We start from the raw sequence: 13,621 nt of genomic DNA, 5'->3' as shown, positions 1-13,621 counted from the left end.
ACTTTTACACCCTTGAGCTTGAGATGAGTGTGGTTTTACTAATTCCTGAGATGCCCTCAAGCCATTTTTCTTATTGTCTCTGGGCAAAGTCTTTAGCATTTCTTTAGTGGCTGTCACGTCTAACAACCACACATTCCTCAGCCCCAGTTTTACTCAGTTTTCAGGCCAAACTGCAAGATTCTCAAGTCTTTTGCTTTGCTTTCTGCTCCAGATTATCAGGATAAACTTGGCTTAAAACCACCAGCAATATCTGTTCCACCTACTGAAGGCTGTGCTGTCTTAAATTTCCTCCACCATATTAATCAGTCCATCATCTTTAATTTCAGCCTCACACCAAGTTTCAGGACATGGGCAAAATGCAAACAACTTCTTAGCCAGAATGTAACTTGAATGGCTTCTAGTCCAATTCCCAATGGAATCCTCCTCCTCCTCTGAAACCTCATGAGCACAGATTTTACTATGCAACAGTCCTATCAGCATTCTGGTGTTCTGAGCTCTCATCAGAATCACCTATTAAGCTCCACTTACAACAATCTAAAGCTTTTCCAGCTTTCATCTCTAAACTTTCCAAAATTGCTCCCACAAATTCAAAAAAGCTCCCAAAACTTCTGAACCACATGGTCAGATTAGTCACAGCATCGCCCCCATTTCTCAGTACCAATTTCTGTTTTAGTCAGCTTTTTTGTTGCTGTGACTGAAAGACCTGACAAGAACAATTAGAGGAGGAAAAGTTAATTGGGGACTCAGTTTTAGAGGTCTCAGTCCAAAGACAGCCGGCTCCATTCCTCAGGGATTGAGGTGAGACTGAACATCATGGCAGAAGAGTATGACAAAGGGCTGGGGATGTAGCTCAGTGGTAAAGTGGCCCTGAGTTCAGTCCCCAGTAACAACAACAACAACAACAAAAGGACAGGGTTTCAATAATTTGGCAAAGCTGGCCTTGAACTTGGTCCTTTAAATGGCCTGATCCAGCTGAGCAGGTGTCACATGCTTATAATCCCAGTGGTTCTAGAGACTGAGGCAGGAGGATCACAGGTTCAAGGCCAGACTCAGCAACTTAGTGAGGCCCTAAGCAACTTAGTGAGACCCTGTCTCAAAATAAAAAATAAAAAGGATGTGCCTCAGTGGTAGAGCATCCCTGGGTTCATCCCCCAGTACCTAAATAAATAAATACAATTTCTTAAAAATAAAATGAGCTCAGGATATAGTTCAGTGGTAGATTGCCCCTGGGTTCAATTGCCAATACAGCAAGAAAAAAACAAGTCTTTATTCCTTGCTTGTTCTAATAAGTAGGCTATCTTCTGGACAGTGGCTACATAAAGTGGTTTGGAAAGTGTCCTAATCTTTAATCACATACAATTCTTCCCTCCCTTTCCTCCTTGTTGCTTCACACAAGATAACAACAGACTATTCAAGAACAGGAGGCAGGACTTTTTCTACCATTAGGACAGCAGGCATACCTACAGGACCTTTCATATGCCCTTAGTTTAAAATGCAAGCCTGGGCTGGGAATGTGGCTCAGGCGGTAGCGTGCTCGCCTGGCATGTGTGCGGCCCGGGTTTGATCCTCAGCACCACATAGAAACAAAGATGTTGTGTCTGCTGATAACTAAAAAATAAATATTAAAAATTCTCTCTCTCTCCTCTCTCACTCTCTCTTTAAAAAAATAAATAAAATAAAATGCAAGCCTGACAGAGCAGCTGAAATTTACTCATCTGGGTGATCCCTAGTTTGATGACTGAAAAGTTATTTATTCATTCGTTTACTTATTTTACAGTGCTGGGAATTGAACTCAGAGTCTCATGCATGCGAGGCAAGTGCTCTACCACTGAGTTACATCCCCAGTTCTTTTATCAATTTTTGAGACAAATCTCACTAGGTTGCCTAGGATAGCCTTGAACTTGCCATCATCTTGCCTCAGTCTCCTGAGTAGCTAGGATTAAAGGTATGTGCCACCATGCCTGGATGTAAGATTAGTTCTTAAATTTAACTGGTCTAAGCTTTTATATCTGTGAAGTTTTTTTGCTTTAGGAAAAAATGTGAGCCCCTTCTAGGTAAGTTGGAATTAAAGCAAGGCCACCAGTTATCATTAAATACTTATCATTCTGCTCCCATCTCATGCTAAGTGAAATGGGGGATAAAAGCTTGCAAGTCAATTCAGCCAACATTTATCACTGGTTATATTCCATGGTTACCTTGTGGTGAAGTAATATTGCTTAACTCGGTCTATCATCACTGAGATAGTATCTGGAGAGAAACAATGAGCCAAACAAAACATTATAGTATAAAGAAAACCTAACTACATACATTTAATGACAATCCCAAGGAGTGAATAGAAAGAGGCCAAGTGAGCCACATGTGGTGGCACATGCCTGTAATCCCGGCAACTCAGGAGGCTGAGGCAGGAAGATCACAAGTTCAAAGCCAGCTTAGCAATTTATTGAAGCTCTACGTAACTCAGTGAGACCCTGTCTCTAAATAAAATATAAAAAGGGCTGGGGATGTGGCTCAGTGGTTAAGCGCCCTTGGGTTTAATCCCTGGTTTAAAAAAATGAAATAAAAAAATTAAAAAAGGAAAAATCTAAAAGATCCATTAGAAGGAAAGATGAGATTCAGAGATAACTTTTGGGCAGTCTGAGACCTGCTTATCTATCTGACTGTCCATTCACCAAAGTTCCTTACACTCAGCATGCCCATGTCTCTCTCCTCTCTTGGATTACAGCAGCAATACCTTCCTATTTTGCTTCCTGTTTCTTGTTTCTCTCTTCCCCAATGTAGTCTCCAGACTTCTGCCACAGTAATCTTATTAAGGTGAAATCTGATTACCTTGCTCCACCTCTTAAAATGGTTCCTGTTTCCACTGCATTCTGGATCTAGCCAGTAAACCCTCTGCCTCCTCTGTCTTCCATTCTATGCTATGGCCATACTGATCCCCTTGTACAATTCCCTCCAACCCCCTCCCTCTCTCTTTTGGCACTTACAAAGGCTGCTGTCTTGGCCCTCCACTCCATCCAGAGTACACTCTCTTCTTACCTCACATTGCTGGCTACTAACTTGCACAGCCAGAGAGATCTGCTCCACAGGGCTGCACATTTCCTTCTTTTTCTTGTTTTGTTTTTCAGTGCTGGGAATGGAATCCAGGGCAAGTGCTCTACCACTGAGCTACAGCTACAGCCTTTACATTTCCTTCTAGAAACCCAGGGAGACAGGGTCATCTATAGAGGAACCTGCCCTGTTCTGCTCTAGACTAGGGGAGACCTGGCTTAGCCTAGGAGCCTGAAGTGTATCCTGTAGTCCTTCAGTCTGGATCTGAGACAGAGAAGGAAAGTGCCTGCTTCCCCAGAGTAGGCGATTTCTCTTGGCTTCCCCTGGAGGTACAGGCTCTGCTTGTTGGGTCTGGTATTTCAATAATTTTTGCCAACCTGACCAATTCCCAACTATTCTGAGTCAATAATTTACATAACTCATTTTAAAGGCAGACATAACTTTTGCTTTACATGTTACTATTTGGCTGGGGGAAAGAAGAAACAAGAACAAATATATTCTTGTCCTATTGATCATTATTCCCTCCATTAATGTTAATGATTTAGAGCTACTTGCAAAGTTCCTTGGGGGCTTTTATTCATGACCTGAAAATTATTTACTGCAATCTTCCTGGTATATATCATAATTTACTATGTGTAGGTCAATGTTAACTATGAAGAAGAAAAGTGACCACTGACCATAAATTCCATTACACACCCCAAGATAAATAATAACATTTTAACCTGGCATGGTGGCATATACAGGTAATCTCCCAGGGACTTAGGAGGCTGAGGCAGGACTGCAAGTTTGAGGTCAGTCTCAGCAATATAGTGAAATCCTGTCTCAAAATAAAAAATAAAAAGGGTTGGGGGTGTATTTCAGTGGTTAAGTGACCCTAGCTTCAATCCTCAGTACTGAAATAAATAAATAAGTAAATAAATAACATTTTAGCATATTTTTCCTTCCAGTTATTTTTCCCTCCATATACATTGTATGTGTGTGTGTGTGTGTGTGTGTGTGTGTGTGCGCGTGCGCGCGCGCGTGTCCTGGGGATCAGACCCAGGAATCCACACGATAGGCAAGTGCTCTATCACTGAGCAACATACCCAGCCCCACCTTTTATTTGTATTACTGGAGATTGAACCCAGTGGTGCTCTACTACTGAGCTATAACCTCAGCTTTTTTTTTTTTTTAATATTTATTCATTTATTTTTTAGTTTTCAGCGGACACAACATCTTTGTTTGTATGTGGTGCTGAGGATCGAACCCGGGGCCGCACGCATGCCAGGTGAGCGTGCTACCACTTGAGCCACATCCCCAGCCCCTAACCTCAGCTTTTAAATTTTTTTAAAAATATTTATTTTTTAGTTATAGGTGGACACAATATCTTTATTTTATTTGTATGTGGTGCTGGGGACCGAATCCAGTGCCTCACGAATGGTAGGCGAGCACTCTACCTCTGAGCCACAGCTCCAACCCTAATTTTTTTTTTTTTAAATTTTGAGACAAGGCTGGCTTTGAACTTGCCATCCATCTCAGTCTCCCTAGTAGCTGGGATTACAGGTCTGCACTGTATTTTAGTAGCTTATAATGTGTGATCTGGGGCCTTCTTTTTATACTGTACTTTCTTCTTTGGTGGTTTCGTCCATTCTGTTGGCTTTTATTACTGTCTTTAAGGTGTCAATTTAGCACAGATGTGTATTCCAAGCCTTAGATTTCTCTAACCCCATTCCCCAAACTTGCTCTTCTGAAACAATTTTGGTAAATGACTATCACCATTTGCCATACTAGTACCAGCTATTTACTGTCATCCATAATGATTCCCCCTGTTGCTGCAATTCCTTCCCAGTTGTACCCTATTTGCTTAGTCCATTCAGGCTGCTGTAACAAAATACCATAAACTGGGCAGGTTGTAAACAAGAGAAACTTATTTCTTATAATTCTGGAGGCTGGGGAGCCCAAAATCCAGTCACCAGCAGATTTGGTGTCTGGTCAGGGTCCACCACCACCAGTTTCCTTGTTCGTAGATGGTACCTTCTCAATCTGTCCTCATATAGTGGAATGGGACGCTTATTTTTTTTATTAGTGTATAATAATTATATAGGATGATAGGCTTCATTGGTGTGTGTGTGTGTGTGTGTGTGTGTATAAATAAATATATATATGTAATTTGATTAATTTTACTTCCCAATAGTTCCCCACCCTCTCATATTCCCTCTTCCCCAACCCTTTTGCCTACTTTAATGATCTCCCTTATACTTTCATTTTTTTCAAACTTGTGGTACTGAAAATTGATCCCAGGGGTGTTCTACCTCTGGGCTACATCCCCCAGTCCATTTTTTTTCCCCAGTCCATTTTTATTTTTTATTTTGAGACTAGGTCTCACCTGAAATTTGCCATTCTCCTGACTTTGCCTCGTGAGTGTTGGGATTAGAGATGCTGTGCTTCCCTTCTACATTCATGGAATCCCTTATTTCCCCTTCTAGTTTCCACATATGAGAGAGAGAACATATGATATTTCCCCCGAGTCTGACTTATTTCCACTAGAAATTATGGTCTCTAGTTCCATCTGGAGTAGGATACTTTTATAAAGACCCTCAAGACTTTAATCACCTCCCCCAAGGTCCCACCTCTTAATACTATCACCTTGGGGCTTAGCATTTCAACAAAGGAATTTGGGACACAAATATTCATATCATATTACCTTCTAGTTCATTAGCAAATTCTGTCCATGCTACCTGCCATAGACATCCAGCAACTATTCCTTTCTCTCCATGTCCACTGCCATCACCTTAATTCAAGCCATCATCCTTTCTCATCTTCTCCCACAGTTCTATTAGTGTCCCTGCTTCCATATTTACCCAGCTATTATAATTTAGTGGAGTCACAGGTCCTGCCCACCTTAGTTCCCTTATATCATTCATGTCCCTTGAATTCCCATCACCTTGGTCCTCTTTCTGCCCCTTGACACATGCCTAGCTCTTTCCTTTTATTTAGTGTTCTTTTCCGGAAAGGTTTTTCCCTCAGTCCTTCCCAAGGTTTCTTCTCTACCTTCAGCTCTGACCTCCAAAGTCACCTCTTCAGAAAGACCCTCTCTGATGTCTTAATTTAATTTGGTCTCCCTAATGTTGCTCACTGAAGTATCTAGTTTCCTTCCTCCCTGGCACTAATCACAATATGGAATTATTCTGTTTGTTGTTGCATTTTAGAGAAATTTAATTTAGAAAATCGCTTTTTTTATCCCCCCTCTCCAGTAGCATGGGTAGAATCTTTGAATCAGTTAAATTTTATTTATTTTATTTATTTTTTTTAAAGAGAGAGTGAGAGAGAGAGAGAGAGAATTTTTAATATATATTTTTTAGTTCTCGGCGGACACAACATCTTTGTTTGTATGTGGTGCTGAGGATCGAACCTGGGCCGCACGCATGCCAGGCGAGCGCACTACCGCTTGAGCCACATCCCCAGCCCTGAATCAGTTAAATTTTAATGTCAGATAGACAAAAAATATTTTTGTACATATTTTGAACATATACAAAAGAAGTGCTCCTTATCTGACATTCAAACTTAATTGGGTGTCCTGTACTTAATATATCTGGAAGCCTTACCGTGACAGGAGTGCCTGGTTTATGTCTTACTTGTTATGGGTTGTATCCTCCTGGCCTAGCCCAGCGCTTGCCATTTAGTTAGGTGTTTAGTAATTGCTATATACGAATAAACTATCTGCATGCCGTTCGCTAGGTTTTTTATTCTCAATTGACATTCATTTATAGGAATTTCTCCCATTCATGAAAGATTCTTGTTCAGGATAATTTTGGCAAATATATTGTATTACCTAAACTTCTTTGTTTCCCATTTCTGCAAATTGCGGTAAGAGTATCTGCCTTTATCGTCTTGTTTTTAGAATTAAAAAGAGTTAACGCAAAAGTATAAGTGAAAGTTTTTAACCGTGTCCGGTCCACTAGAATGCTCAACAAAATTTACCTTTTTATTAAATGAAGTCTGTGCACCATTTTAGCAGAAAGCAAAAACGCGCCTTTGAGAATGGGTGGGGGTAGGGAAAACGGTTAGAATCGGGCGCCGGCCAGAAGACCTAGGGCCTGGGGAAAGGGGAGGAGCGAAGAGTGAATGACATGGAATACAGCCAATGAAGACACTGAGAACTGCTCCCCCTCCCTTCGCGCTTCAAATTCTAAGCTTCGTTTCCATCCGGGTTCTTCAGCCTCGTTCCCGGGTAGTATAAAGTTTGCTGTCTCCTTTGTTCGCCCTCGTTGCGCAGTAGTCCTAGCGGCTTCTCTGTTCCGTTCCTGGGTCCAGCAGCTGTCAGTCGTGTTGAGCTGCTTGGAAAGCCTACTCGGCGAGCTCGTAGGAGCTTGAGACCGTAGCCACCCCTCCGGTACGTGTCTCCTTTCCTTGGTTCGTTGTTTCCTACGTTCTTGCCTTGTTAGAACTTGGGATTATCTCCCTGGAGATGAGGGTGGCGGGCGCCATTTTAAGACACCCAAAGGTGCCGACCTATTTAAATAAAGCGGGGGGGGGGTCGGTCAAAGGAAAACACATTAGGGGGTTCGTTTCATAGTATGTCTCTCTTGAAAGTTTGGCCGTTGCCTGCTGGGGCGAGGGCGGAGGCGGAGGTCGGCGTTTTGTAGCTTGAGCGGGACGCGGAGCGACCGCGCCACCGCGGTACCTGCATTGGGATGGCGCTGACGCTAACGATGGCATGTGGACTTCCATGCGGCCTCCTTGTTAATTGGCAGCCCTGAAGACGAAGCCCTTGGAATTTTCCCAGCCAGTATTGATGGGAAAAGTTAGTTTCCTGACCAGTGTCAGTTGCTCTGGGCTGAATCCAAGTGTCGCCATTTTGTCGTTTCCACGCGGTTTTTAATGACTAGTCTTAATTGGGTTCGGTCGCAATTGTAGCGTGTTGAGTGTTACAGTGTGCGCTTCTGTGTGCTGTTATTTAATATGAAATGATGTTGACACTTTGCCTTTTTTCCCCCTTAGGCAGTAACCTTTTTGGCGGGTGGGGGCTGGTGGAGATGAGGCGGAACTTGGCGCAAACTTAAAAGATATCTGCTTAGATTTACTAACATACTAATGAGAGAACGGGGAGCCATTGAATGAGGGTTTGGTGTTGAAGTCTTGCCGTCTGGTTAGTGACCTTGAACTAGCCATTAGTCTTAAAATCCATCACTGGGAGGGGTGTGATTGAATCTGTAAAAGGCATCAGACCTAGGATTAAAACTAAAATTGGCTTTTTCAAATGTTAAGTACCTGTTAACTCGTTAAAAACAGCCAAGGAAGATTAGGGTGAAAGTGAACTTTGTGTCGGCCCTTTCAACTACTTTAATGTAAAATTGCACTATTACCACTTAGTTTAAATTGGCTCCCTACTGTGTTGGAAGCTTATCGTTGTCTTTAGTTATTAAAGAATAAAGGTTTTAGTAAAACAATCCAAACCACATTTAAAGGTGTCCCATAAACTTGGGGAACTTCTTCTGGGAGGTAATACTATTCTTTTTCAGCAGACTCATCAGGGGGGAAAAATGGTTGAAGCAGATCGTCCAGGAAAGCTCTTCATTGGTGGGCTTAATACGGAAACAAATGAGAAAGCCCTTGAAGCAGTATTTGGCAAATATGGACGAATAGTGGAAGGTGAGTTATATGAAAGTACATGCTGGGATATTATAATTAAAAGATAAGCTGTGATGAATTTGATTACATTGATCATCTGACATGATGTTGTATTTTTGTCCTCTAAGAAGTTCTGAGCTTTCTTCTCAAGTAGGTAGTTAGTTTCATTGTTTGATTCGAATTAGTGACACTTTTTCTTAAACTTTGTTAAAGTGCTCTTGATGAAAGATCGTGAAACCAACAAATCAAGAGGATTTGCCTTTGTCACCTTTGAAAGTCCAGCAGATGCTAAGGATGCAGCCAGAGACATGAATGGAAAGGTGAGATTGCACAATGAATACCATGTATCCTAGTACATAAAATAGCATGTGCAATCCCAACTGTGGTTCAGGGAAGCTCTTGAATTATTTTGGTTTTGAATATATACCTCTCCAAGATCTTCTCACCATAGCCAATTTGTAGTACTCTTTTGAAGTATATCATGAGTTTTTTTTTTTTTTTTTTTTTTTTTTTTTTGTGGTGCTAGGCATGCCGAACAAGTGCTCTACCACTGAGCGACATGCTCAACTGAAGCATATTATGAAATTCCAGGGTCAAATGTTGTAGACAAAGTTATAGATTGTACCCTTTCTTCCCCCTTGGATTGGACTTATGCATGCTAGTCAAGTGCTCCACCTTGAGTTACATCCCCAACCCTGGATTGTGCTCTTAAGTGTTTCTCAGTTCAGAGTAGCATGTAATGTTACAGATAAGCATTGTATTTTATCTTGGGATCCCTAAACCATAGCTTGATGGCTTGGCTTTTAGCATTGGTTATTACTTTTGCTTTTTTTTTTTTTAGGTGGGGGGTACTGGGGATTGAACCCAGGGGTGCTTTACCACTGAGCCACATCCCCAGTTCTTTGTATATTTTATTTTGAGACAGGGTCTCACTGAGTTGCTTAGGGCCTCCATAAATTGCTGAGGCTGGCTTTGAACTCAATCCTTGCCTCAGCCTCCTGAGCTGCTAGGATTACAGACATGTGACACGATTCCTGGTTCCTTTTTATTTTTTGAGACAAGGTCTCACCAAGTTGTTGAGGCTGGCCTCAGCTTGCTATCCTGCTTCAGCTTCCTGAGTTAACCTGGAGTTGCTGGGATTATAGGCAATGTGCCACTGTACCTAATCTGGTTATTAGTTTTGAAAATGAGCTGATATACCTACCTAGCATTGCTTTAAATTTTACCAAGTGCACTGAGTTTACTTTATGCTTTGTATTCTCAATGACTGGGTAGACATTTTAAGTAAGTGGAAAAGTCATTCTTAGAATTACTACTTCTAGGATTTTACTTAGAACAAAATTAACAAAACTGTATTTTGGTGTCAATAGTATATAGTGGATCTGTAAGTTCTTTTAAAATGATACAATTTAACCATTTTGATTTTTGTTGTTTAAAGTCCTTAGATGGAAAAGCCATCAAGGTGGAACAAGCTACCAAACCATCATTTGAAAGTGGTAGACGTGGCCCACCTCCACCTCCAAGAAGCAGAGGCCCTCCCAGAGGTCTTAGAGGAGGAAGAGGAGGAAGTGGAGGAACTAGGGGACCTCCCTCTCGTGGAGGGCACATGGGTAATAATTTAGGTGGATCTTTGGCTTGGTGTATAAGAACGACAGTGTATACTTTAAGCCCTTGTTGAAAGGCTCTCTTGCCTTTGAAATTAAGAATATATGCTTACCTCTTGAAGTGATAATGACTCAAAAGGAAAACATGGAAGGTGTCCTAAGTTAAATGCATGTTGATTTAAATGATAGATCACATTATTTCTTAGCTTATTACTTAATGTGTAAGAAAAGTACTTAGAAAATCTTTTTCAAGATTCAGTTTGATACATTGAGCATATGAAAGCAAAACAATTATTTTCTTTGAAATAACTTTAGAGACTACCCTTCATTTTCCTTATTTTCCCAGTCTACATGACTTCATGCTTGGCATTGTGCAATTGAAAATATAAGTTAGACCCCTCAAAGAGAAAAGATAAAGAGAAGGTAGTATCATCAAATCATAGAATTCTTTGTTTTGTTTTTTAAATTCTTGTGTTAACATATTTTTTTCTCCTTTCTAATGTAGATGATGGTGGTTATTCCATGCATTTTAACATGAGTTCTTCCAGGGGACCTCTTCCAGTAAAAAGAGGACCACCACCAAGAAGTGGGGGTCCTCCTCCTAAAAGATCAGCTCCTTCAGGACCAGTTCGCAGCAGCAGTGGAATGGGAGGAAGAGGTAAATGTTGCATGCATAACAATCTGTGCTATCACCATAGCACTAAGAATTAAGAAGTAACTCTTAAAAATGACCCTTAAGACTTGTTCAGGAATTCCAGGTGATCTGGTAACATGAAGCTAATGAGTACTCAAAAGATGTGAATAACATTTCTTGATCTGTGTACGTATTATGTTTAAGTCACTACTTTTCATTGTCTGAATATAATAAGTTCACATTTTATTTAACTTTTACCAGGCTACATTTTAAAAAATTATTATTTTTCCTTAAGCTCCTGTATCACGTGGAAGAGATAGTTATGGAGGCCCACCTCGAAGGGAACCCCTGCCCTCTCGTAGAGATGTTTATTTGTCCCCAAGAGATGATGGATATTCTACTAAAGACAGGTAACTCAAAAAAGTGCAGTTTTTTCATTAATTAAGGTTAAAGGAGAGCTCATCAAAAGCATAGACCAAATTACTTTTGTTTCTATAGCTATTCAAGCAGAGATTACCCAAGTTCTCGTGACACAAGAGATTATGCACCACCTCCAAGAGATTATACTTACCGTGATTATGGTCATTCCAGTTCACGTGATGACTATCCATCAAGAGGCTATAGGTAAGTGAGTGCTTCTGTGGCTCAAGTATAATATTTTATTGTAAAAGTTGGTGCTCTGGGACTTAAAGGTTTTTCTCTTTAATTTAGTGATAGAGATGGATATGGTCGTGATCGTGATTATTCAGATCATCCAAGTGGAGGTTCCTACAGAGATTCATATGAGAGTTATGGTAAGATACTGTTAAGAGTCTTGAGTTTCAGCAGCTTGAGTTTTTAGGTTCATGAGCCAGTTTAATAGGCTGCGTGGTGCTTGCTTTTAAAGGGACGTTTGCTTGCTTTTTTTAAAGGGTTAACTATCAGCTGGGCTTTTCCTAGTTTTGTGAGGGGCTTTTGTTCTTTCCTAAGTTTTTTTTTTTTTTTCTTTTGAGGCTGTTCGCTTGCTTTGGAGGGGATTTTGCTTGCTTAAATTGGCAGCCTTATGTGTTTTCCCCCAACAGTGAAAATACAATTTAAAAATTTTAGTAACAAGATCAAATGTTTACCATTGCAATATGAAGGAAACTCTACAGTTCAAAATTGCAACTTATCACTGGAAAGTGGCTGAGTGTCTACTATAAAATAACAAGCTGGAATATCCTCTTGAAATACACACCGTCTTCAGTCTTTTCAAACAAACATTAAAATCAATCCATTTCCGTATTTCAGCAGATGAGCAAATCCTTGTTATGGCCAGCAATGGTAGAGTTTAAAACCTCCCAGTTGAGAAAGTAAACTTTTAATACAAGAATTCTGTAAATTCAGATTTAAATGTTGTATATATACAATTTATAGTGTTGCCATATTACCTGACCATTGACCCTGCAGGTAACTCACGTAGTGCTCCACCTACACGAGGGCCCCCGCCATCTTATGGTGGAAGCAGTCGCTATGATGATTACAGCAGCTCACGTGACGGATATGGTGGAAGTCGAGACAGTTACTCAAGCAGCCGAAGTGATCTCTACTCAAGTGGTCGTGATCGGGTTGGCAGACAAGAACGAGGGCTTCCCCCTTCTATGGAAAGGGGGTACCCTCCTCCACGTGATTCCTACAGCAGTTCAAGCCGCGGAGCACCAAGAGGTGGTGGCCGTGGAGGAAGCCGATCTGATAGAGGGGGAGGCAGAAGCAGATACTAGAAACAAACAAAACTTTGGACCAAAATTCCCCGTTCAAAGAAACAAACAAAAAGTGGAAACCATTCTGTCATAACTACCCAAGGACTACTAAAAGGAAAAATTGTGTTACCTTTTTTAAATTTCCTGTTAAGTTCCCCTTCTTAATTTTTTATGTTCTTGTGAGGGAAAAAAAGTAAAACATGTTTAATTTCATTTGATTTTGAGTTGCTTTCAACAAGCAAATGTTAAGTGTGTAAGACTTGTTGTACTAGTGTTGTATTTTCCAAGTTAAAGTGTTCCTAAAGGCCACTTCCTATACAGTTTTACCCAGTAAATGAGGCAAGCAATTCTAAGATCTTCCACAAACATCTAGCCATCTAGATGTCCATTGATCTCCACTGAGAGATGAATCGTTCTGCCTATACAAAGAAGCTAGCTAATAGGGGGTGGTTGGGGTATGCTACTCTTAGGATTTCAGGGTGTCTTCCAACTGAAATCTCCATGTTCTCAGTATACAAAACCTGAGATCAGATATCTATGTAAGGAAAGTGCTATTCACCCAGTAAATCCCCCTTCCCCCCCAAAAAAAAAACCAAGTGGATAATGCTGGCCATATTTTGCCTTTCTGACAATTCCTTGGGAATCCGCAAGAACCTCCCTTTCCCCCTCCCCCAATAAGACCATTTAAGTGTGTGTTAAACAACTACAGAATACTAAATAAAAAGTTTGGCCAAAACCAACCATGAAGCTGCAAACGATGCTTGCTCTTACTGTTTCAAATTTTTGCAACTCTGTAGTGTCTCACTTTTAAAGGAACAGCTTGATTGCAAAGGAGAAAATAGATAAGCAATGAAGTTATCTCCAACTTCCTAAAGGCTTATGACTTCTAAAAAGTGAATCTATCAGCATTCCACATCAGATTTAAAGCACCAAATGCCTGTGAAACAGCAAAGATGGTAAGCAAAGCAAACTAGTTTTTCCGTCTAAGTCGAAATTGAACACTTACCTTC

General features: G+C 40.7%; 1 protein-coding gene across 2 annotated transcripts; it reads left to right on the top strand.

Annotated features, from left to right (window-relative positions):
- The first annotated feature begins 7,249 nt into the window (after positions 1-7,249).
- RBMX (RNA binding motif protein X-linked) lies at positions 7,250-13,366 on the top strand. Of its 2 annotated transcripts, none has more exons than XM_081276686.1 (9): positions 7,250-7,417; positions 8,547-8,676; positions 8,869-8,975; positions 10,094-10,265; positions 10,765-10,917; positions 11,189-11,303; positions 11,392-11,517; positions 11,605-11,687; positions 12,322-13,366. In XM_081276686.1, exons 2-9 carry the CDS (start codon positions 8,568-8,570, stop codon positions 12,630-12,632), a joined length of 1,176 nt encoding a protein of 391 aa, XP_081132812.1. In that variant the 5' UTR covers positions 7,250-7,417; positions 8,547-8,567; the 3' UTR covers positions 12,633-13,366. The 2 variants fall into 2 exon arrangements, with proteins under 2 accessions (XP_081132812.1, XP_081132811.1); XM_081276685.1 differs by having other exon boundaries at positions 7,251-7,417; positions 8,550-8,676.
- The last annotated feature ends 255 nt before the right edge of the window (positions 13,367-13,621 follow it).

This window comes from Spermophilus citellus, assembly GCF_964194105.1.
Source record: "Spermophilus citellus genome assembly, chromosome: X".
Lineage (NCBI taxonomy): Eukaryota > Metazoa > Chordata > Mammalia > Rodentia > Sciuridae > Spermophilus > Spermophilus citellus.
Note: the sequence above shows the minus strand (reverse complement) of the source record. Positions and strands in the feature narration are given on the sequence as shown.